This window comes from Haliotis asinina, chromosome 11 (assembly GCF_037392515.1).
Source record: "Haliotis asinina isolate JCU_RB_2024 chromosome 11, JCU_Hal_asi_v2, whole genome shotgun sequence".
NCBI lineage: Eukaryota > Metazoa > Mollusca > Gastropoda > Lepetellida > Haliotidae > Haliotis > Haliotis asinina.
The window spans coordinates 55,822,879-55,849,804 of NC_090290.1; the positions used below are offsets into that span (position 1 = coordinate 55,822,879).

Sequence of the window (26,926 nt, forward strand, 5' to 3'; positions counted from 1 at the left end):
CAATCCAGATTACATTTCAAACTCAAAACACTGAATCCAAAAGAAATGCTCTGATGTGGGGTTCCAAGATAAATGGGTATGAGTTCAGTCCTGCTGCTTGTGCCTTCTTGCCCCCATTGCATAAACTGTTGCTAATCAAATGATCAAATCTGGACATCACAAGTTTTATTATTATTACTACTAGAGAATATTCATATAGTGCACAAATCCAGGCAACTAGTACATGCACATGGCACTAGCACTTTGTCCCAATCACTGGTATGTCAATCTCAATACAACATCATATTATCAATCTTGACTCCTTGAGAATTCTACAACTCTTGCTACCGCTAGACACACTGAGTTAATACGGCTTTCTCATCCTTGTGGAGTACCCATTCACAGCTGGGTGGACTGGGACACATAGTCACAGTACTTTGTCCAAGTTTACTGCACACTGCTGTACCTGCAACTATGTGTTTGTATATTTTCATGTGGACAGCATCTGGTCATGTACCGACGGATTCTTGGGTTAATCACTGGCTGTCAGTATATAGCTGGAATATTTCTGAGAACAGCATTAAAGTTAACAACTACAAACAGACAGAAAAACAACATTATCACAGGATCTATAAAAAATACAAATAACACCTCATAATTTACAGTGACAAACTTTTTTTGTAACAACATATTTAATTGCTTTATTAAATTTTCTGAGGGAGAATCACAACAACATGCTGGACTGCCCCAGACTCAATGTTTTCTCTGCAAGCTTAATTCTCCTTTGGAGTTCCTCCAGATTTTCATTTTCCACCTTCCCCTTCCCTCGTAAAAGAAAGTGCTGCATAAACAGTTTCAGTCCTTCCTGCACATGGATGAGTTTGTGGAGGGGTGCGATTCTCTGGAACACTGCCACCATTTCATCCTGGTCAGCTGCTGTCAGAAGCAACATCAACAGCGACTTCAGGAACCTCACCATCGGCTTCTCCAGTGTGCCAAACTCCACAACCTGATGATGGTGAAAAAAAAACAGCATGGTGACATGCGGTGGAAGGGGGTTTAGGATCGCTGAATTCTGAAAGTTGTATAGGGGTGGTGCAGTAGTCTAGTGCTTAAATTCTTTGCTCGTCACACCCAAGACCCGGGTTTGATTCCCCACATGGGTACAATGTGTGAAGCCTGCTATTGGTGTTCCCTGGCGTATATTGCTGGAATACTGCTAAGAGCAGTACAAAATCATATTCAAAAGTATAAAAGCCATGGCACATGAATCTAAAATACTGATGTCACAAAAACTCTTCATTTTTATGAAAAATAAATACTACAACTGACCTAGTTGACACTGAATGCATAGTTTCCAATATTTGTACACACCTTGAGGATGGAGAGAGACAAGCCCTTCTTGAGCAGGAGGTGAGAGATGAGGGAGGCGAGGTTGTCCCGATTCTGCTGAGACAGACTCCCCATCTCCTTGTATCTGTCCCACAGGTTGAACTGCACCGTCATCTGTTGGGGGAGGCGCATACAAGCACATTGTCACCACCATATGCTACTCAAACAAGTTAAAGAGAACCTGGTGTCAGGTTGAACCACAGGTCCTTGTGTCTTTGCAAGGATTAAAGGTTAAAAAATAGTGTTTTTGAGATAACCACCCAATTCGAACTAATACTTCCGTGCACCTCACCCACCTGCTTGGTCGCTCGCTAATCTGCCATCACATGAAACCGAGTAAAATGAGTGAGTGAGTTTAGTTTTACGCCGCACTCAGCAATATTCCAGCTATATAGCGGCGGTCTGAAAATAATCGAGTCTGGACCAGACAATCCAGTGATCAACAACATGAGCAACGATCTGAGAAATTGGGAACCGATGACATGTGTCAACCAAGTCAGCGAGCCTGACCACCCAATCCCGTTAGTCGCCTCTTACGACAAGCTGAGTCTCCTTTTATGGCAAGAAACCGAGTAAAACTTAAATCTAAACATAATTTTATGGATGACTGGCTTAACGAGCACCACGAATGACACCTATCAATTCATTAGTGTTATTTATGCAAGTCGACTGAAACATGACTTTGACTCTTAACTAAACAATCTTGACACAAACGGATGAAGTGTCCGACCTTATCGTTATGTATTGTACTGTGAAGCATTTTTAGTCAGTGGTCATATGAAATTTTTAGATATTAAGAAAAAACATTCCTCAAAAACATGAGGTCTTGTGAGTTGAACTGGATGTTGAGGAATGGGTAAATGATCCACACGAGATGAACAGGGATGTAAAACTAGCGTGGAACTGACCTGGAACCGCCTGTCAAACTCACAGAACTTCTGAGCAAGGAAGGCATAGAATGGGTTGTACTTCGTCTCTTGGAGACAGCAGTCCAGGATAACATGGATTATCTCCCTTTCTTGTTGGTGCTTCAAGCCAAGTTTCAACAGCTTCTCAAACGCATCAATAAAATCCTGGCAACAATCACTGACTTCATCAACACAGTTCACTTGCCAACATGGAGACATGTGACCTTCATCAAGAAAACAGTACTTCCCGAGTGAGATAGTGAGTGAGTGAGTGAGTGAGTTAGTGAGAGAGTGAGTGATATGGGTTTTACACTGTTTTCTGAAGTATTCCAGCAATTTCACCAGAAATGAGCTTCACACATTGTACCTATGCGAAGAATCTAACCCAGATCTTCTACAGTACCCTACCACCCCTCTGTTGGAGGAGGGGTAGCCTGCAGGTTACAGCACTGGCTCGGGGTCAATTCCTAACATGGGTACAAAATATTCCAATGTGTGAAGCCGATATCCAGTGTCCCCTGCCCTGATATTGCAGGAATATTGCTAAAAGTGGAGTAAAACCATACTCATTCACTCACTCACTCACTCACCCACTCTCACTCACTCACCCACTCACTCACCCACTCTCACTCACTCACCCACTCACTCACTCACTCTTCTTGAGGAAGATGCTAAGATGGGAATACATCTTTAGTATTAAGTCTTGAGAAACATTTGGATGTCGAGTAGAATAACTCTTAGTTTCTGAAAACATATATCGTTGACAATAGAAACAAGCAAGTACATTTGAAATGAAAATGAGCCTTAGCAAGACGGGAGATCGACCTGAGGAAATCTTGACTTCAATCAGAACATATTGTGGACAGAACATGGCGGAAGGGACAATAACAAGGTTCGGGGACTATGAGACTGACCAAGGTTGGAAGAATATAAAAGCATGAAACTTGGATGGTAACAACTCCACAATGGATGGTATATGTTATTCAATTCATGAAAGGTCTGAGTTAGCATTCAATATTACTTGTGTGACAACTTCTAGCAATCAGTCACATTCAACCCCTGCCACATTCAGACTATGTCTCAATCACAAGATAAGTCGTACATTAGAGTGGTCGCTGCAGATATGAAAAGTACATCATGATTGGTCACCTCGCTGGTCATGATGACGCAGAATATCGTCTTCCTGATGTCAGTGTTCATTCTTTGTTTGCGAGCCAGCTCCATCAACTGTGAGCTGGCTTCATTCATCACATTGGAAACTGAGAAAGTTGATGTGGCAGTTGCTTGAAAGATAGAACAGATTTATCAGCTGATGCTCCAGTGGACATGATAGAGGGAACATAGGTCTGGATCAGTCGGTTACAGCACATCATTCCTACACAAGCATGGAAATAATCAAGCATTGACCAATCAACTATGGCCATCTCTAAGTGCATCTATAAGGTGGTATGATGAACAAGGGAGATAATGCTATACGCATCCTGCATTCGAATTACAATGGATGCAACTTTTCAATGTACATATTAACACCATGAAAAAGCAGATGATGTGGTAACAGAGATAACATCAATATCCACAGAATTATCTCCCTTGTTAACTGACCTAGTGACTGTTGCAATGAGCATTGAATCATGTATGATTGCACACATAGAGTTCAAACATCAATCAATCACTTTTAACGCCTAACAATGAGATGTTCAACCAAGAATAAGGAAACAGAGATGTATTCAGCCCAGGACTCTACTCAAAGACAATTCATGATTAACTATGTTTCATATATACTCAAAAGAACTCTGAAACAGAACAAGAATTGCCCAACATATGAGTAATGGCTCCTCAGTTTGAATATTGTGTTGCAATGTTACAAATGATCCTACCATTTGGCACCACTCTCCAAAAATCCTTGAAACTTACATTGTGTGCTATGTTCCATCTCACGGCCACTCCAGGCCGAGCCAACCACCCACCATCGTCCTTTCTCCTCAGCCTTCAGCAGATCTTCTAGGCCGATGTTGAGCTGGTTGCTGCCTAGACCTCCATCTGTACAATAACATTATCACCGTGTCTTTGTTGGCCATAGGAAGTACATGGGTTATGACGTCACACTATGGATAACCATGATAACTACATACAGATTTCAAGGTTTTTGTTCTGTCAGTGTAAAGTTTGTTCATTATTTCCTGGTACAAGTACTCCATTATACAACCACCTGCAAATTAAAGCAAACACCAAACAAATAGAGATCTTACCTTTGATGTAGTTCCTGACGAGTTTGCGCAGGTGTTCCAGGTGTTCTGGGTCGTAGTTGGGGATCTTCCTCATGTTGTTGTTCTTGATGGCCAGGAGGATGTCCAGCATGAAGCGAATTCGAGACTTGTCCTTGGAAGCGTCTGGTGATCCCGCAGCAGTCTGGATCTCCACGATCAAGTCCTTCAGCCCAGCCGGATCCTCTTTCCTCAAACTGAAGCCAGCGTCTGGGGAGGAGTGTGATAAACATCATAACGTCACAATCAGAGAGGTGGTGTGAAGAGTAACAGATTTATTCCTTACACTTTAAGCCTTATGTTACCATTATCACCTCTTCAAAATTAAATGAAATTGTGAATTTTATGGCCAAATAAATCTTGCAACTACACCATTCACCACACAGGAACACACCAAAGTATCACAAAGTTGGACATGATGATTTAACTTTCGAAGGTATCCCTTCTCTGGTGGTGAGGCAGAACTTGTGTATGTAAAATTGACTTTCCCCACGACACCTTGATATAAAAATCTGGCATACGTTATTCATCGAATCGAAATGGAAGATTTCAAAGCCAGTCAGATGTGTTGTCATGATTTGACCTCCCTCATAACCAACACAACACAGTTCAATGGCAAGAAACTACCTGTGCCCAATTCAGAAATTTGATCTGAATAAATTAAAAACACAAATGCTCCCTTGATATTACATCATTTTGACTAAGGTAGTGTCTAATCAGAGTGAAAGGTGTGATTGAGACTGGAGCCTTCCTTATTTAAAGACTTGACTTACTCTTCAACAGAAGCAAGAGAAGCTCAATATCTTTCTCCTGAAACCTCTTGATGAACCTCCGTGCCACGTCAAACAGCAACGAGCTCTGGAGAATCTGAAACATGACATAAGCACCCACGTCACAAATGTCTTAGCACTGAAATCACTTGGACCTGACACAGTACTTGTCATGACTTGAAATAACATCACTGAAACTTACTTCAAACATCGTAAAATGAACTGTACACTAAACTGATCATCAGGTATTTTGTATTACACGTAACATATCCTCACAAAGACACGTTCATGATGATAGAGTCTCCGGACCTGTTGTAGCGGAGATCTATTTCAATACTGGAAAGTATTGCAATGACCTACGTAGACACCTTGATACAGGTAGACCAAGGTTCAATGGTTGGGTTGTTGTTTCACTCTGCACATAGCAATATTCCAGCAATATGGCGGCAGTCTGTAGCTAATCAAGTCTGGACCAGACAATCCAGCGATCAACAACATGAGCACTGATCTACGCAATACAATGGCTAGAGACCAAGGATCTATTTGTTCCTGGGAGACATACTGGTAGAGAGAGTCATGAACAGCTCACCTTGAAGTTGTACAGACACGCCAGCAGAACGACAATGTTGTCCATCTCCTTGGATTCACTGTGACTGCTGACCTTGAACTTGGCATCAAACTCATGTACCACACGCTGCAGGAAGCACGCTCCTGAAAGAAGTAAAAGTTTTGCTTGTACGTTTTGTACCTATATCAGATACGCTGACCAAGATTCTCAAGTGTCAACACGTCTCTTACTAGCAACTTCATGGAGAACTCTTAAGACAGCATGTCATTGATCACAGATTGACCTTGACTCCTGAATATGTGAATCACATTGATTCCCTCTCTGACTCCACGCAGTCACAAGCACATAATACGTGGTAATTTTTTCAACAACAGAATTAATGTAAGAAAACTAATTAACAGATTCAGAAGCAATTAATAGTCAATGATATCAGGGCTCGATTTAAGAGGTGTTAACCTAACTGCACCAGGTACAACCTAAGACAAAAAACTAGCTGCACCAGCAGAATTCCAGATGCACTGCTTTCGTTTCAACATGTCATGGAAGAAATATGTTTTGAATTATTTAGATGTTTTATTCCAAAAGTTTACTCACTCAAAAACTGACTAGCGGAAGCTAGACGAATAGCTATGTTGCACTTTGTAATACTGGGTTGCAACAGTGCAAGTAAAAAGCACTAAATTGAGCCCTACATATCCATGTCAGTATGTGTGGTTAACTCATGATCTTCAAAAGGAATCATGAGTGTCAGCACATTTCTGTTTCAATTGGTTGACATGCATCAAATTGACGCAACAGACAAATTAATCTGATCTCTTCCAACATAGACAGCACCAAATGTTCAAGACTTCCATGTCAGGACATTCTCTAAGCGACTGGGTGGTTATTCATAGGATTAAGTCAAAGGGGTTCCGACATCAACCTACTGTAGAAAATTCCCCAAGGGAATATATTAAAATTCATAGCTACAAAATGGATGTACTTTCAGCAGATGGAAAAGTATTTTCAGTTTGAAATATATTCATTAAAACTTACCGACTTCTATACCAACATTTCCATGTAAGATAGCCACCAGCATTGCAAGCTCCAAACACAACCTCTCTGGTGTCAGTACTGGAGTAACACAAGCTTCCAATAACAACCCTGAGAGGAGTTCATTGACGTCTGCCCTGCTGTTGGACATGTAGATATCTTCTATCTGAGTGCTAATTGGCTGCATATTTGCTTCACTTGCTCTGAATAGTAAAACACAAAATACTGAAAATGTTTGAAAACCATGTAAATGAAGTATGAACCATTTTCAAATCTAGACAAACCTGTAGAGGTTTCCAATTCTTTGAAGAGAATTGTCCTTGGGGTACATATATGCATTTTCTGCTCCCAGAAAAAGTCACGTGACAGTTGTATCAATCTTTTAATGAAATATTGTACAATAAACAAAAAGCCTTTTTGTTCATTATACGGCCCCTCACCACGTGGCGTCACCCAAGCATCCAAGCCCGTATAATCATTTCTTCTGCTGAATAAATCAGTGAACAGAATTGCAGGGAGGTACCCTACCCCAAGGATGATTCTCTTCAAAGAATTGGAAACCTCTACAGGTTTGTCTAATTCTTTTTATAGAGATCATCCTTGGGGTACATATATGCATAAACTCACACTCCCAAAGACCGGAGGCTAGGGAGGATTGAATTCTGGTACCGTACGTAATTATAGTGATAGTAATTATGAAAATTAATTAATAATTCTCACCTGTGTACTCCCAGTGAGCTTCCACGAGAGGCATTATGGGAGAGAACTCACAGGGAGCAACTGCACTGATACCAACCTCAGAGCTAAGCATGACATAAAAGCACTGTAAAGTGTGGGATACGTCAACAGTGGAGACATGTACTTATACGCAGTAACCAGCAGCGTCAACTGACAATCAACCAAGACTCACTTGGCCAGGGTGGCAGCACACTGTCCACTGGAGAAACAGTATGCCAAAGCGAGGATTCTCATGTGTGTGCGTACCAAGCAGGTAGAGTGCTTGATTAACGTCCTTGGCCTGCTCCAAATAGCAGCAGAGCAAATCTCTTCAATGGGCAGTGCAGATGCGAATGGAAGCAGCGACTACCCTGACTGAGTGAGCCTACAACCCCTCATGGGCAAGCTTGCCTTTAGCCTGGTAAGCAGCACAGATGACCGAAACTGGCCAGCGAAACTAGCCAGTGTCTGTTTACTAACCGGCACCCCAGCCTTCCCACCACCGTAACAGCAGAACAGTTGGGTACCCACATGAATCCCATGTGTGCATTTGATATAGACCTTGAGGGTCTTAAGGACATCCAACTGGTGAGTGCTCGTTGCAGAGGTCCACAATGTAGAAGGCTGTGTGAAAAAGGGAAGCTCGATAGGAGCTGTCACATGGAAAGCGTGATCGATCTTCGGACGGTAGGAACCCGGGAGGCGAATACTGACACGGTCTGGGTGAAACACAGTCAGTGCCGGGTCTGCAGACATGGCATGTAAATCACCAACCCTGTCCCCAGATGTTACCACGACCAGAAATTCAGCCTTCCATGTTAACAGCTGAATGGAAATAGCTGATAGACGTGAGAAAGTTGGACCACCACACTAACCTGCTGCATGGCATTCCCATAGACCTCCTCAGAGGTCTGGTATGCCTCCTGCAGGGGGGTGCCCGACTGGGCAAAAGGTGAAACTAAATGCCTTTGCTTGGCAGCCACAGCCGCACCCGAGGAAGCCGAGCCTCCCCCAATGGCGACCACAGTGAACACACACTCATCCACAACCGGTACGAGGAACAGAGAATCGTCCCCCAGCTGGTACTTGTAGCGCTGAACAAGCTCTGGTAAATCAAAGTGCAGGCGGGTACCAGCAAGGAGGGGATCCATCACATCCCGCACCAAGGAGGGGAGAATGCAGAGCTGCGTCTGCGAGGGTTGCCTAAGAGCAAACGCCTCACCCGGCAGGCGGAACTCAGCCGAGTCCAGGCGGCTAGTCGGGACTATGGCCTGGGGGATAGTCTCTGCTATACGAGAAAAAGAGGAAAGCTCTCTCGGACTCCTCAACCTCCCCGGCGTCTACAGCTTGATCTCTGAGCCCGAGGCGGAATCCTCACGAAAAGAGGACCCACATCCGGACCCAGTGGACGATCGAACCACAGCGGGGAAGGAAGAGCCCAAGGCACCTTCCACTCCAGTCACCGAACCAGTACCCTCCAAACCCCGGTCCTGAGACACAGGAGGAAGCTTGGATGAAACCAAGTCCTCTGCTCTCATGGGAAGGGGTGACACAGAGACCAGAACCCCAGGAATCTCAACGGACCCTGCGCCAAGACAGAGAGAGGGACTAGTAGCGAACCCGCCATCTCTGGGGTAGCCGAGGCGACGGATCAACATACATTTTCAGGAAAGCGGAGCGAGCAGAGCCCGGCGATGGATGAGAGACTTCACCGAGTCCATGTGCTGCTGAAATAACTGAGTGATAAGTGACATATCAAAGCCAGACTGAGACGAGGAGGACTGCAGCGTAGGGGAGACTTAGTTTTGCCGCTAGCTTTAGACTTAGTTTCTTTAGCCTTATCATGCTTAGCTCTCTCAGTCTTAGATGGAGGAAGCTCCGTCAGCTCCCCTCCCACCTTCTCCAAACAGCACAGGCATTTGTCGTGCTTGCCCTGTGGAGGGATGTTTGTCCCACAAGTAGAACATACCATAAAAGCCTGAAAACCAGTATGCCAAGCATAAGCTTGTGGCCTACACAGCAGCACACTATTTTTTTTTTTTTTATAACACATACAAAACATTGAAAATTACATTAATACCACGACATGAACTAGTTGATACTAGATGCAATACGCGGGGGTGCCGACTTCCTGCCATGGGGAAGCAAAATGTGTGTAACCCACGGGAAAGCCAGCGCAAATACAGTAGGCACAGACAAATAAGTCAACTCCTGGTTTAAAGAAACATTCTGTTCCTCTATTAATGAGCGAATAAACCATACATACAGTTGAGGAAGACTCAGTCATCTTCACAGCATGCATACAGTAGGAGTAGTGTTGAACTTTTTAATTTTCCAGCGTCATATCAGAACGGTGACAGCAGAAGGAATGATGATACGGACTTGGATGCTTACCTGGTTGCCTGCGCATGCGCGGCAGAGGGGTGACTCCACATGGTGAGGGCCCGTATAATGAACGAAAGACTTTTTGTTAATTGTACAATACTTTATTGAAACATTGATGCAACCGGCACCAGAAAATGCATATATGTACCCTCTGGACGGTCTCTATGAAAAAGAATGAAACAGTTGCTTTGATCATATTAGCTAATTTTGGCTTGAAACGACAATAAACCCTTTAAGATTCAGGTTAGAACTGGTCTTCAGCTACCCATGTTTGTTGTAATAGGTGACTAATGGGATTATGGGGTCAGACATGTCAACGCATCCCAATTTCAGATCATGATGTTGATCACTGAATTGTAAGGTCCAGACTCGATTATTTATATACCCACCATGGCTAGGATATTGCTGTGTACATCGTTAAATAGCAAACAAACAAATGAAAAGGCAATAACAGTAAGAACTAACTAATAAATCAATGAACATCATCAAATATCCACCCACCTGTTGATTAGTCCCTTCAGCTGTTTCTTGATACGCTCCAGCATCAACTTCCTCTTCCCAGAATTCCCTTCCAACATGGCACGTTTTGCTGGAGGGATGTAAGACCCGGATACACTAGATTTGACCACTTTGCCATCCTTGTCTATAGTTCGTCCATAGATGTCTTCACGCAATACTGCAGTAGTTTCCTTCTTGTCACCATCATCACTTTCACTATCCCAATCACCCTCATCATCACTATCCTCATTACCCTCACTATCACTATCAACATCATTGTCTTCATCTTCTTCATCACCATCATCATCACTATCAACATCAACACCAATGTCCTCGTCAGTATCAATTGATTCACTTTCACCACTTTCAGATTCATTTTCATCAAAATTCACTTTATCAGTTTTCCTAGAAGTCCTTTTGTGTACTTCAGACCTTTCCTTGTCATCTTTTTGTTTCTTTAAGACTACTTTACCTTTTGCACTATCAACTTTTTGCATTTTCCTTTTTGAAGTTTTACTCACTTCAGTTTGTTCATCACCTGAGTCTGATTCTTCATCTTTTTTCCTTTTTGAATTTTGAATGTTGCGCCTGCTGTCTTCCTTACAACTGTCACTGTCTTGAGAGTCACTTCTTTGCCATTTCAATGTCCTTGGTTCATTGTCTTGTCTTAAATTTTTCTCCTTCAGAATTGACTTTGGTTTGGGTTCATTTTCATTCATAACAACCTCAATATTTTTTCCATCATCATCATCGTCATCGTCCATGTCACTGTCATCACTCAGGTCATCCTCCTCAGATTGTTCATCTTCAGACCCACTGGGAATATCTTCATCTGTGAGAAATAAGATGATGGTAAACAACACTGATAATAGTGTGATCACCCAGATCTGTGTACCTCCTTCGTGAGTGAGGGGGACACCAGAAATGGCTTTACACGCTGTACCCAAAGTAGGGAATTGAACCCAGGTCTTTGGTGTGATTTGAGAAAAGAAAACCTTATCAAAGCACTAGCTCTGCGTTTAACACTGTACTTAAGAATGTTTTCTCATATTACAATGTGCATGCACATGTACGTGTGGTTGCCTGCATTAGCCCAGATTGAAGTTGGTAAATGGTGCCAGCTCACTGAGATACCATGCTGCAGTTAAGCATGAATACGCCACACAGTCACATTATACAGACTCTGAGCTGACCAGTCCTTTTTGTACACGATAATGCCAGGTGCCAGGCAGGGACAAACAAGTACCATATTTTAACAGACCTGGATGGAGATCGAAGCCTGACCAGACAGGTTCTCGCAAACTGGTTGCCTGTCTCAGTGGCATGTGACCAATGGCTGAGACCGTGCTCACAAGCGATTGTGGTGCTGAATTCTAAAGGTGCTTCCACTTATGTTTTAGGTGAAAAAAAACTTACCCAAATCACCAAGCTCTGACCCTGATCCTTGACCTGAATCAAGGTCAGCGACACCCTCCTTACCAAAGGAATCCAGGGCCTCAAACAAGTCTGAGAAACATGAAGGGAAATAACAGCATAACAGCATGGTTGTGAATCACTTAGTATTACCCTGAAGTGCAGAAGGACCATTTTTAAAAGCTTTACAATCTTTTGTATTTAACCGAGGTTAACTGAGTAAGATGTGTGAGGTTCTTCGTAACATATAAATAATGTTCTGTGACATGTTTGTGAGGAACATTGAGTTTCTTCTCCAAGAAAGCAGTTGCTCTCCTCTCAGCTTCTTGTCTAGATATGGTCGGCATCTGACAATGTATAACAAACAAACAAACTAATGCCCAAATGGAAATATAACTGATATTTTCATGATTATGATTTCATTTTTAAAAGCTTTACAATCTTTTGTATTTTACCGAGGTTAACTGAGTAAGATGTGTGAGGTTCTTCATCACATATAAATAATGTTCTGTGACATGTTTGTGAGGAACATTGAGTGAAGTGTTTGTAAGACGTGAATGAGAGGATACAGTCCAAGCCATCATTAATGAAGGATTGTGGTAGTGACGTTCGAGATTTCTTCATTTTCAGTTTCTTCTCTAGATCCCGCATTTCTCGTTCCTCTTTTGCTATGGCAAGTTTCTGTGCTTGCAACTCCAGCTTTTTCTCCTGAAAACCAACACAACATTTCCTGAGTTTGGCAAGGTTCAACACTGGCCTATAGAGAGACAGTTATCCAAAACTGAACAGTATCAAAGACAGCTATTTGTCTATCATGTGCTACATAACCATCACGCCATACCATTTAGTAATTTTTCAGTTTACAGTGTCAACGTACAATGGCAAAATACAATACAAAAAAATCCTGTTTTACTTCTATATATTACTCTGTTTAGTAAACATGGTAAAATCTGCACGTCATAAACAGTGAGAAATGAAACGAGGTTGTAAGCTGTCCCGCTGATCTACCTGCATGTCTTCCTTCTTTTGTTTCTTGGCTTCGATCTTCCTCTTGATGACCCGTGCCCTCTTCTCTCGCCTCTTCGTCTGTTTCTTCTCCAAGGCAGCAGTTGCTCTCCTCTCAGCTTCTTGTCTAGATATGGTCGGCATCTGACAACGTATAACAAACAAACAAACTAATGCCCAAATGGAAATATAACTCATATTTTCATGATTATGACTTTCAATAGCCATTTCATCTAAAGAAAAGACATTTTCCAAAGACTACGGCTAAAATATTTCTATTTAGCAATATCACCATCTCACATTGTCAAAACTACTTTTTAAAAATGCTAATGGTGACACACCTGTTGATTCAGTTGGTTCCAGAAGAAACCATTGTAACAAAGTTCAACAATTTTCATAAAGTATGGGTTACAGTGACTCTGACTGTCGTTTTAGCTTGAAATGGTGTGATTAAGTTAAGGATTAATTTGTATTTATAACATATCTGATTCTCATGAACAAATACAACATTCACCCGCATTGTCTTTATCATAACAAAATTGTTTGACTTCAGTAGCAATGACTAAGACAAACTACCTACATGTATCACTAAAAACTCTGACATGTAAAGTGTTTTTACACCCAAGAAGGCCAAGATACTTTATCATGTTTATGGATCACAACTTTTCAAATATGTTATGATGCAACATTTTGTAATATATGTTCTGCTGTGTATTGGCGATAATAAGTTGTGCAACTAGTATTATCTGGGTGACTGGAAGCGGCATGGCCTGTACTAAGGAATAATGATATGAGACTGTCAAGATGTGTGTCTTCACTGTGCATTTGAGGAACCTTGCTCTGGCAAACACTACATGTTCTTTTACTATGTAAAGCAACCACTTTTCTTCGATAGATTCTTTGTGAAACATATTGCTCACAAATTTCTTACATGCTAATCGAACAGATAACCTTGACACCTGTTGACTTCCTTACGACCAGTCCTTTCACCTGTCATATACTAGTGCTGTGATCTATATCCACATGATACAATGTGATACACAGTTCCCACTGCAGGATGCTTCTAAATTACCAGCTGGAGTTGACAAAGAGAGCATTGTTTAGCACTATAAGTATAAAGTGTGATTATAGACAGTGATAGAATATGTTTGTCACCTCATCTCGTGAAATCCTGTCTTACCATGTTAATTTACCAACAATCCTTTACCCTAATACTCAGGGTTACATTAGGGTTTGGTAAGAGTTCAGCCCGTAGCCCCTGACTGAAATGTATTCTATTTCTTATGATTATTTGTGGGGGTCAGGGTTAAGTTTTGAGGTTTAGATTTAAAGGGGCACTGATGCGGAGCGAATAATGTTTCTCGCCAACGGTCTAATTACGGAACCAAACTGCAAATTGGTCAGCGCCCGCTCCTTCGACCGTGACGGACAAAGGAACTGGGCTCCTGTCCATATTAGCAGAATTTCTTCACCCAACAGAGTCAGGAGGCTGGATGCCCACCATATGCCATTATTTAAAAACATCCATGGTATTCCTTGTCTGATCGTAACAAAATATCCCAGCAGTGTAGTTTTTTTCGGATGCTTGGATGGTATAGTTACTCATTTTGATCCTATTTCTGTGTTTTTAACCTCGATATTTAATCATGTTACATGAAAATATGATGCTTGGATGGTATAGTTAGTCAATTTTATCCTGTTTCTCTGTTTTTAACCTCGATATTTAATCATGTTACATGAAAATATGATGCTTGGATGGTATAGTTAGTCAATTTTATCCTGTTTCTCTGTTTTTAACCTCGATATTTAATCATGTTACATGAAAATATGATGCTTGGATGGTATAGTTAGTCAATTTTATCCTGTTTCTCTGTTTTTAACCTCGATATTTAATCATGTTACATGAAAATATGATGCTTGGATGGTATAGTTAGTCAATTTGATCCCATTTCTCTGTTTTTAACCTCGATATTTAATCATGTTACATGAAAATATGATGCTTGGATGGTATAGTTAGTCAATTTGATCCTATTTCTGTGTTTTTAACCTCGATATTTAATCATGTTACATGAAAATATGATGCTTGGATGGTATAGTTAGTCAATTTGATCCTATTTCTCTGTTTTTAACCTCGATATTTAATCATGTTACATGAAAATATGATGCTTGGATGGTATAGTTAGTCAATTTGATCCTATTTCTGTGTTTTTAACCTCGATATTTAATCATGTTACATGAAAATATGATGCTTGGATGGTATAGTTAGTCAATTTGATCCCATTTCTCTGTTTTTAACCTCGATATTCAATCATGTTACATGAAAATATGATGCTTGGATGGTATAGTTAGTCAATTTGATCCCATTTCTCTGTTTTTAACCTCGATATTCAATCATGTTACATGAAAATATGATGCTTGGATGGTATAGTTAGTCAATTTTATCCTGTTTCTCTGTTTTTAACCTCGATATTCAATCATGTTACATGAAAATATGATGCTTGGATGGTATAGTTAGTCAATTTTATCCTGTTTCTCTGTTTTTAACCTCGATATTTAATCATGTTACATGAAAATATGATGCTTGGATGGTATAGTTAGTCAATTTGATCCCATTTCTCTGTTTTTAACCTCGATATTCAATCATGTTACATGAAAATATGATGCTTGGATGGTATAGTTAGTCAATTTGATCCCATTTCTCTGTTTTTAACCTCGATATTTAATCATGTTACATGAAAATATGATGCTTGGATGGTATAGTTAGTCAATTTGATCCCATTTCTCTGTTTTTAACCTCGATATTCAATCATGTTACATGAAAATATGATGCTTGGATGGTATAGTTACTCAATTTGATCCCATTTCTCTGTTTTTAACCTCGATATTCAATCATGTTACATGAAAATATGATGCTTGGATGGTATAGTTACTCAATTTGATCCTGTTTCTCTGTTTTTAACCTCGATATTCAATCATGTTACATGAAAATATGATGCTTGGATGGTATAGTTAGTCAATTTTATCCTGTTTCTCTGTTTTCAACCTCGATATTCAATCATGTTACATGAAAATATGATGCTTGGATGGTATAGTTAGTCAATTTTATCCTGTTTCTCTGTTTTTAACCTCGATATTTAATCATGTTACATGAAAATATGATGCTTGGATGGTATAGTTACTCAATTTGATCCCATTTCTCTGTTTTTAACCTCGATATTCAATCATGTTACATGAAAATATGATGCTTGGATGGTATAGTTAGTCAATTTTATCCTGTTTCTCTGTTTTCAACCTCGATATTCAATCATGTTACATGAAAATATGATGCTTGGATGGTATAGTTAGTCAATTTTATCCTGTTTCTCTGTTTTTAACCTCGATATTTAATCATGTTACATGAAAATATGATGCTTGGATGGTATAGTTAGTCAATTTTATCCTGTTTCTCTGTTTTCAACCTCGATATTCAATCATGTTACATGAAAATATGATGCTTGGATGGTATAGTTAGTCAATTTTATCCTGTTTCTCTGTTTTCAACCTCGATATTCAATCATGTTACATGAAAATATGATGCTTGGATGGTATAGTTAGTCAATTTTATCCTGTTTCTCTGTTTTTAACCTCGATATTTAATCATGTTACATGAAAATATGATGCTTGGATGGTATAGTTACTCAATTTGATCCTATTTCTCTGTTTTTAACCTCGATATTTAATCATGTTACATGAAAATATGATGCTTGGATGGTATAGTTACTCAATTTGATCCTATTTCTCTGTTTTTAACCTCGATATTCAATCATGTTACATGAAAATATGATGCTTGGATGGTATAGTTACTCAATTTTATCCTGTTTCTCTGTTTTTAACCTCGATATTTAATCATGTTACATGAAAATATGATGCTTGGATGGTATAGTTAGTCAATTTGATCCCATTTCTCTGTTTTTAACCTCGATATTCAATCATGTTACATGAAAATATGATGCTTGGATGGTATAGTTACTCAATTTTATCCTGTTTCTCTGTTTTTAACCTCGATATTTAATCATGTTACATGAAAATATGATGCTTGGATGGTATAGTTAGTCAATTTGATCCCATTTCTCTGTTTTTAACCTCGATATTCAATCATGTTACATGAAAATATGATGCTTGGATGGTATAGTTAGTCAATTTGATCCCATTTCTCTGTTTTTAACCTCGATATTCAATCATGTTACATGAAAATATGATGCTTGGATGGTATAGTTAGTCAATTTTATCCTGTTTCTCTGTTTTTAACCTCGATATTCAATCATGTTACATGAAAATATGATGCTTGGATGGTATAGTTAGTCAATTTTATCCTGTTTCTCTGTTTTTAACCTCGATATTTAATCATGTTACATGAAAATATGATGCTTGGATGGTATAGTTAGTCAATTTTATCCTGTTTCTCTGTTTTTAACCTCGATATTTAATCATGTTACATGAAAATATGATGCTTGGATGGTATAGTTAGTCAATTTGATCCTGTTTCTCTGTTTTTAACCTCGATATTCAATCATGTTACATGAAAATATGATGCTTGGATGGTATAGTTACTCAATTTGATCCTGTTTCTCTGTTTTTAACCTCAATATTTAATCATGTTACATGAAAATATGATGCTTGGATGGTATAGTTAGTCAATTTGATCCCATTTCTCTGTTTTTAACCTCGATATTCAATCATGTTACATGAAAATATGATGCTTGGATGGTATAGTTAGTCAATTTGATCCCATTTCTCTGTTTTTAACCTCGATATTCAATCATGTTACATGAAAATATGATGCTTGGATGGTATAGTTAGTCAATTTGATCCCATTTCTCTGTTTTTAACCTCGATATTCAATCATGTTACATGAAAATATGATGCTTGGATGGTATAGTTAGTCAATTTGATCCCATTTCTCTGTTTTTAACCTCGATATTCAATCATGTTACATGAAAATATGATGCTTGGATGGTATAGTTAGTCAATTTGATCCCATTTCTCTGTTTTTAACCTCGATATTCAATCATGTTACATGAAAATATGATGCTTGGATGGTATAGTTAGTCAATTTGATCCTGTTTCTCTGTTTTTAACCTCGATATTTAATCATGTTACATGAAAATATGATGCTTGGATGGTATAGTTAGTCAATTTGATCCTGTTTCTCTGTTTTTAACCTCGATATTTAATCATGTTACATGAAAATATGATGCTTGGATGGTATAGTTAGTCAATTTTATCCTGTTTCTCTGTTTTTAACCTCGATATTTAATCATGTTACATGAAAATATGATGCTTGGATGGTATAGTTAGTCAATTTTATCCTGTTTCTCTGTTTTTAACCTCGATATTTAATCATGTTACATGAAAATATGATGCTTGGATGGTATAGTTAGTCAATTTGATCCCATTTCTCTGTTTTTAACCTCGATATTTAATCATGTTACATGAAAATATGATGCTTGGATGGTATAGTTAGTCAATTTTATCCTGTTTCTCTGTTTTTAACCTCGATATTCAATCATGTTACATGAAAATATGATGCTTGGATGGTATAGTTAGTCAATTTTATCCTGTTTCTCTGTTTTTAACCTCGATATTTAATCATGTTACATGAAAATATGATGCTTGGATGGTATAGTTAGTCAATTTTATCCTGTTTCTCTGTTTTTAACCTCGATATTTAATCATGTTACATGAAAATATGATGCTTGGATGGTATAGTTAGTCAATTTGATCCTGTTTCTCTGTTTTTAACCTCGATATTCAATCATGTTACATGAAAATATGATGCTTGGATGGTATAGTTACTCAATTTGATCCTGTTTCTCTGTTTTTAACCTCGATATTTAATCATGTTACATGAAAATATGATGCTTGGATGGTATAGTTAGTCAATTTGATCCCATTTCTCTGTTTTTAACCTCGATATTCAATCATGTTACATGAAAATATGATGCTTGGATGGTATAGTTAGTCAATTTGATCCCATTTCTCTGTTTTTAACCTCGATATTCAATCATGTTACATGAAAATATGATGCTTGGATGGTATAGTTAGTCAATTTGATCCCATTTCTCTGTTTTTAACCTCGATATTCAATCATGTTACATGAAAATATGATGCTTGGATGGTATAGTTAGTCAATTTGATCCCATTTCTCTGTTTTTAACCTCGATATTCAATCATGTTACATGAAAATATGATGCTTGGATGGTATAGTTAGTCAATTTGATCCCATTTCTCTGTTTTTAACCTCGATATTCAATCATGTTACATGAAAATATGATGCTTGGATGGTATAGTTAGTCAATTTGATCCTGTTTCTCTGTTTTTAACCTCGATATTTAATCATGTTACATGAAAATATGATGCTTGGATGGTATAGTTAGTCAATTTGATCCTGTTTCTCTGTTTTTAACCTCGATATTTAATCATGTTACATGAAAATATGATGCTTGGATGGTATAGTTAGTCAATTTTATCCTGTTTCTCTGTTTTTAACCTCGATATTTAATCATGTTACATGAAAATATGATGCTTGGATGGTATAGTTAGTCAATTTTATCCTGTTTCTCTGTTTTTAACCTCGATATTTAATCATGTTACATGAAAATATGATGCTTGGATGGTATAGTTAGTCAATTTGATCCCATTTCTCTGTTTTTAACCTCGATATTTAATCATGTTACATGAAAATATGATGCTTGGATGGTATAGTTAGTCAATTTGATCCTATTTCTCTGTTTTTAACCTCGATATTTAATCATGTTACATGAAAATATGATGCTTGGATGGTATAGTTACTCAATTTGATCCCATTTCTCTGTTTTTAACCTCGATATTCAATCATGTTACATGAAAATATGATGCTTGGATGGTATAGTTACTCAATTTGATCCCATTTCTCTGTTTTTAACCTCGATATTCAATCATGTTACATGAAAATATGATGCTTGGATGGTATAGTTACTCAATTTGATCCTATTTCTCTGTTTTTAACCTCGATATTCAATCATGTTACATGAAAATATGATGCTTGGATGGTATAGTTAGTCAATTTTATCCTGTTTCTCTGTTTTTAACCTCGATATTCAATCATGTTACATGAAAATATGATGCTTGGATGGTATAGTTAGTCAATTTTATCCTGTTTCTCTGTTTTTAACCTCGATATTTAATCATGTTACATGAAAATATGATGCTTGGATGGTATAGTTAGTCAATTTTATCCTGTTTCTCTGTTTTTAACCTCGATATTCAATCATGTTACATGAAAATATGATGTCTACAGGCAGGTAGCAAGCCATTTGTTTCACTCCGGAAGATTGCAAAACTTCATATTTAGGTAATTTTGAGTGTTGGTTCAGCTGTGATAGCAAATATCATACGTAACTTTTGGTAGCTATGGTAGCTACAATGGTTTATTATTTATAAAATAATTAAATAATAAAAACACACAGTTGGTTTATTTGAATTCGTAAACAATAAACGACGACTTTGCCTTTGGTAGAGGAATCTGAAAATTTTCTTACGTAAACCCTCCCCCCCCCCCCCACCTTATTTCACCTATTTACCCAAGTACACAGCAAATGCCTGAATGTATTACTTATGTAACGAAATTCCGTTGGTATCCTCAAAACAGTTTCGGCCCATAAGTGTTTTCAGGCTGCATGCGACACAAAGATTACATCTTCCTTGCTGTAACTCGCGTTTGATGGTGTAAACCTACTCGTGTTATTTGTCATCATTCTCTGGATGGTCAATTAATGAATTTATAACAGGTATAATTAGTAGTAACACCACTCAGGTTACTCAACAAAGGTTCCCATTTGGCATTTCTCCTGTCTGGAGTAAATACTCAACATTATAAATTAAGGTCTGTAATGGCAAATGTATTGTATGTTATGTAATATGTGCATGTAAGTGATGCAAGAGGGTTTATCAGCTGAGTTACAAAAACAAACATCGATCAAAGGATTAGCCGATAACACACTGATTGATTAATTACTTTTGTCAAAAGGTAGTGTGTGTAGATGACTACACCCTGTCGTAAAGTGCGATTGTAAAAACAACATCCTCCCTTCAAAGAATTAACCACCCTTGCGTTGATTGATTGATTGCTCATTATTCGTTAACTAAATTACTTAGAATAGCGGACATCATACAATTAGTTGCCAGGTGTGCTATCTTGGGTGACCAATGAGAGGTTTATCAGGTTTTCACCAACGAAAGACGTGAAACGATGTGTTACTTTTTCGCAAATTAGACAGTTGTGTAAGACACGCGACACAGAGCAGGATTATTTACCAGCTGCAAATGAATGGAATACGATTTCTTGTACGTGGATATTGATGGATACATTCCTGAACAAGGTAGTAGCCTGACATTGTTGCTATGAAATTAGTCTGTTGTACATTCATTATTTGCATTTTGTTTTAATTTATTTGTTGTAGCATTCAGCAGAATCGATATGACAGAATACACACACTAGACTGCGTATGTGTGTGAAATAGGATCCACATTGGCTATCTATACAATGTATAAATGTTGCTGTTATGTAAGAAATTTACTATGAGTATAAGCAGACCATGTGTTTTTTTTATTAATTTTCAAAATCATACAAATATGACAATAAACTAATTAGGGTTGTGAGACAAAATATAGAGACGTGCATTGGCTTCGGTATTTTCCCGTCCTAATAGTTTTTTACCATTTCTACCACTGGGAGATGATTAATCTTCAAAGTGTTTCATTTGTTTTCATAATGCATTTGTAATGAAGTAAAAATGACTTCCCCTCAGTTGATCTGTCTATAATTAAACTATCAGTTGCACATACGGACTGCGCAGCAGAGGTCACGAACCAGTCACGAATTCTGGGATATCATCCGGGTACTCACTGGAGAAAAACAATAACAAAAGTTTACACCAGTCCACGGAAATTGCTCCGCATCAGTGCCCCTTTAACATTATGTCAGGTTTAGGGTTTGGGTTAGGATTGGCTTTCTATAAAACCATCTATCCATAGGCATAGAACGATTTTTAAAAGCGGGGATTACCTAGGGCTTTATGGTTAAGGTTTTGGAGCTGGGGTTAGGTTAGGTTCTTTCTTTTTCTCCCTGGGTGGCGAAAACATCCTACAGCGGCTCCAAGTCCAAGCAGAGGAGCCAACATCGCAAACCAACTGAAGACTGGAAGCCCATTCGAAGTCCATAAATGATAAGTTTGCTCGTATATGCACTGAATGGACGCCGTGACAAGTCTTTGATGATGATACTCACCTCTTTCCTTTGACTGAAGGCTAAACGTTTTGCCTTTTTCAGCTGCCTCTTTTCTTTTCTTTCATCCTTGCGTTTCCTCACAGGATTGATAAAGGGGACTGTTTCCACCTTGTTTGCAGCCGACATAGTTTGAATATTGTCTTCCTTGTCAGTTACTAATGTTACTTTCTTCTTGTGTTTCTTTCCCATTTTAGTAAATCTTGCGTACTTCAACTGTCGGTAGTATTGTATCGCGACTCAAGCCCATAGACATGTGTTTATGTCATGGGCGCAGACATCTTGGATTTACAACTTCCGGGTTTCCGGGTTTTAGCGTGGAGCGGGGGGGTGGGGGGGAGGGGTGTGTGTGTGTGTGTGTGTGTTTTGTTAGAAGTGTTACTTAGAAATTATTTTACCCCTGTTCGAAATGAATGGTTTGAGGGTCATTTCTTTGTCGAAAATCAACTTTAAAATGATCTCAGCGATCATAAGGTACGATAATTATCCCGATCAATAATCCTAAATTTGATCATATGAGAACCAACCAGTTGGTCCACACGGGGTATCTCAAACATGTATTTATATTTGGAATCTGGGCTGTATTCATGTCATTTGAGATGTAGGTCTACCCTCGGAGGGTCTGTGTTCGAATCCCGGATTGGACTCAACTCAACAAATGTACCAAATTCTGTACTTTATTAAGAAAGTATATTAATTCCCAAATATAACATTGTTTCTTTTGACCACTATCTATATAGCATTGTGTATTTGTGCGAATAGAGACCTCTCTGTCCGCTGATCTAAATTAATCTCGTTTAGAGTCCTGGTACAGTCGTCCCGGGTCCGTGTGTATGATCTGTTGAGTGGGGCGCTGAATGTGTCAGCTGCTTCGTCGACGATATGATGTCCATTTAAGTGTACGTTTTAAATTAATTTAGATGAAGATATTTATAATATGTTTTTATTGACGTAACAGATCTCTAAATGTTTTATTATGTGAAAACAGTGCTCAGTATAAATCTATAACGACTGCAGCTATTACGAAAGAAATAGGGTAGGTTCTTCCAGACTTCCAGTGTATGGATCGTGTAGATTCGCATACGGATCAGCCATGGTACGAATGATCAAAGTCGCCACCCAAACCCCCAGCATAGTACCCAGTATCCAATTCGTCTGGGAATATACAAGTAGGAATCTGATAAGAATTGAAAGTACTGTTAAACCATATTTCAGTGGATCTTCGTGGGTAATAACACACGTGAATCAAGCATGGACGACACAGTACAAATACAGGCTTCAAAGGATCCTGGTTTACCTTTTAAATATTTGCGACAAGAGAATGTTTTGTCAAAGTGTAGAAAGAGGGTGTTAATTTAGGGAATATCCGTGTAAATCTTCATTCCTATTAAAACGCACCTGTGACATAATCCTTATGTTTATATGCCCTGTTCGTTTAAGAATAGACACCACGTGGTTAGAACACGTGGAAAACGTAAGCCTTGTCCAGTATGCACTCGCAACTCGTTGTACAAGCACGAAAAATGCACACCGCAAAACCGAGCATTTTCACATAGTGCACATTGACTTGCAACCTTATTATGACATCTCAAACAGGACTGAGCTTGTCAACCTGTACTAGTTAACGCCGCACCTGGGCTGCACATAGCACACACCAGGTGCACCACTTGCCAGTATCTGTTTTACAGTTATATTCCACCAACGTTTGGACAAAGGTCACAGTGAGGTTTCACTCCAGCCTTTGCAAGCATCACGGAACCATGGCACCGTCCTGCAACAGACTGATTCTCATGTGTGCAGTGTGTTCCAGACCGTCAATGGTTAGCATTCCAATATAGCTTTTGTGTTCTTTGTTACATCTGGCAAAAAGGAAACACCCGCCAATACCAGAGACAGTGTGACACATGTGATTATGCTATCATGTGGGAAAGTATCCTTATCATGTCGTTGACCAACCACCGGTTGCCATTCCCAAGTTAGAATGTTCTATACATACATTGGTGAAATAGTTATGGCTCGACGTAAAAACACACTGAATCACCCTTCATATCACAGAGTGAGTGAGTTTTACGCCGCACAATATTCCAGATATATGGCGACAGTCTTTAAATATCTGAGTCTGGACCAGGCAGTCCAGTGATCAACAGCATGAGCAATGATATGTGCAATTGGGAAGCGATCATGTCACAGACGCCTCGCCTGTAACCACGCTAGATTGGAGGCAGTCTCTCTTTCTAATTCAGACCCGTGAAGGTCCCGGGGTAGAATAGGCCTTCAGCAACCCATGCTTGCCATAAAAGGCGACTCAGCTTGTCGTAAGAGGCGACTAACGGGATCGTTTGGTCAGGCTCGCTGACTTGGTTGACACATGTCATCGGGTCCCAATTGCGCAGATCGATGCTCATGTTGTTGATCACTGGATAGTCTGGTCCAGACTCGATTATTTACAGACCGCCGCCATATAGCTGGAGTAAAACTAAACTCACTCACTCACTCTCTTTCTAATTCAGAGTATTATGTTACGTAGCACAGGAAATACCAGTCGAGTCTCAATCAATCGAACTTTAGGATCCTTTAGCGAATGATGCTGTCAATTCATCATTTTTATATTGTTTCTCTTTCAAGAAATAAACCTCATCAAAATTAACAACATAACTGTTATGCATATTGTACGTGGTGATGAACATGTTTTCATCGTAGACAACCATAATTCCACTCCGAACATAGACTAACTATTAGTCCAGTCTCTTAAATGAACATATTATATATTAAATATATAATGAAAAGCGGCCCTGTCTAGATTTGCTTTGGCTTTCTTGGATATATTTGCTTCAGGGTCTGAATGGCAGACTACCCCGAACACCTAGTCAGCTGAAAACCATATCGTATCTTGTTCCTTTTTGGGGGCATTTCATACATTTGGCGAAATTCATTTTGGACTTATTAGAGAGTTATCAAATAGCTTTAAATCATGAAAAGTGTTTATGTTTGTGGTTGTGGTTGGATTGTGTAGTATTACACCATCAGTCATTTTGTCATTCAAGAACGACAAATATACCTCTTACATCTGAAGGCTTTGTGGGGCGGTGGGGTGCATTAGTAGTTCAAGCGTCCGCTCGTCACACCAAAACCCCGGGTTCGATTCTGCACATGGATATAATGTGTGAAACCCGACTGCCCTCCATGATACTCCCGGGATAAAACAACTCTGACTTACTCACGTTTTGCTTTGTGTTCTTCCACTGCTTCGCCGTGGTGTTTTGATGACAAAACCTTTGTCGCAGGGACTTTTTAGAAATATTCGTATCACGGTCAAATTAAAATTCGATACCATGAATTAACCTGTAACCTGTAGTATCTATGGGCAACTCTTATATCACGGTAGCACTTTCCCTCTGATCAATTTAAACATTACATCCATCCAGTCTACATCACCAAAAGTATTTGTATTGTACCTGCGAAAAAGTTCCACTTCCGCCCATGTAATTTGCATATTTGATTTGTTTTATATGTCGTAAGCTTATGTCGCCGATAAGTGCTTCAGTTGAATGACACACTGTCCATTTAACCTGGGACCATACAATAGATCTATCTATTGTATGGTCTCTGATTTAACATTTATATTGATCACTGGTTCTCTTTGTGTACCGATAATAAAAGTCTTTTTTTCAACTTACACTCTTCTATTTTGTTCCTGCTTTGGTGAATGTGAGACAGAATTTACTCTTTATTGCAATAAAAACCTTGACTTTTTATATCCATAGTAGCGATAAAGTCAAGTTCGCAAGTGACCACGTGACCTATATACCTAATTCGAACGCAGATTTGTCGACGGGCTAGTGCCAGATAACACACTATCGTCAGTTTTTCCTGCAATTCTGCGTAGGAGTAATTTATTGATTTGTAATATCTGTTTTAACGATGGTCCAGTTGGAAGTCGTATTTATGTATACCCCCCGCTCCCGAAAACATGAACACAGACTTATGTAGTTTGTGTTGCATTGTTTATAGAATATTTTCGTATTCTTGTTTCCCTTACTTTGTTTGTCCTAAATGATAATACGCTAGAGGACACATTTGTAACACTGCGCAATTGTAACAAGGGCGATTACTCTAAAGGTTTCGATCAGGCATAGTGTAGCTGAGTAGAGTTATTTTCCATTGCTTTCCTACGCTTCACATCCTGGCGTTTTTCAGCTGCTCGCTCATGGCGGGATACATTTGACAAAACCTTTTTTCACACAGGTAAGTAAATTTTTTCACAAAACGCAATAAAATGTTCTTCATACAGCAAATCTTGATTTGGTATGATATTAACTTTTCACGTGTAAAACTGAGGTATTACGACATATTTCGATGTAGAAATATTTGCCCCCATGTAGTTGTCCCTTATGTTCTGATAATAAAGAAAATTATGATGAAGGTTTTATGTAAGTACTTCACTCGTTTTACCAAAATAAAACATTATCAGTGTTATGTTGATAATATTGGCCCTCGGGTGAAAGTTTTTGGTGATAGTCTTTGTATGATATTTTTGGCATACCAATACAAGAATTTTAAACCAAAAACATTTTAAATGCCGATGGTGATGATAGTTTAATGTGAATCCATTTCCACCTCAGTTGATCTAGATAATATATTTCCACATTTTATTTTAATTATATTTCGAAAACAAACAAAGAGTTACATTT

The 26,926-nt window shown here is 38.8% G+C and overlaps 1 protein-coding gene across 1 annotated transcript; it reads right to left on the reverse strand.

Annotated features, from left to right (window-relative positions):
* Positions 1–148: 148 nt before the first annotated feature.
* LOC137255835 (nucleolar MIF4G domain-containing protein 1-like) lies at positions 149–22,532 on the reverse strand. The gene is made up of 14 exons (XM_067793400.1): positions 22,239–22,532; positions 12,935–13,075; positions 12,496–12,634; positions 11,930–12,019; positions 10,517–11,345; positions 6,917–7,116; positions 5,903–6,024; positions 5,317–5,410; positions 4,529–4,753; positions 4,194–4,319; positions 3,429–3,562; positions 2,280–2,444; positions 1,354–1,485; positions 149–988 (listed from the first exon to the last, which is right to left on the reverse strand). Exons 1-14 carry the CDS (start codon positions 22,425–22,427, stop codon positions 704–706), a joined length of 2,871 nt encoding a protein of 956 aa, XP_067649501.1. The 5' UTR covers positions 22,428–22,532; the 3' UTR covers positions 149–703.
* Positions 22,533–26,926: the final 4,394 nt, after the last annotated feature.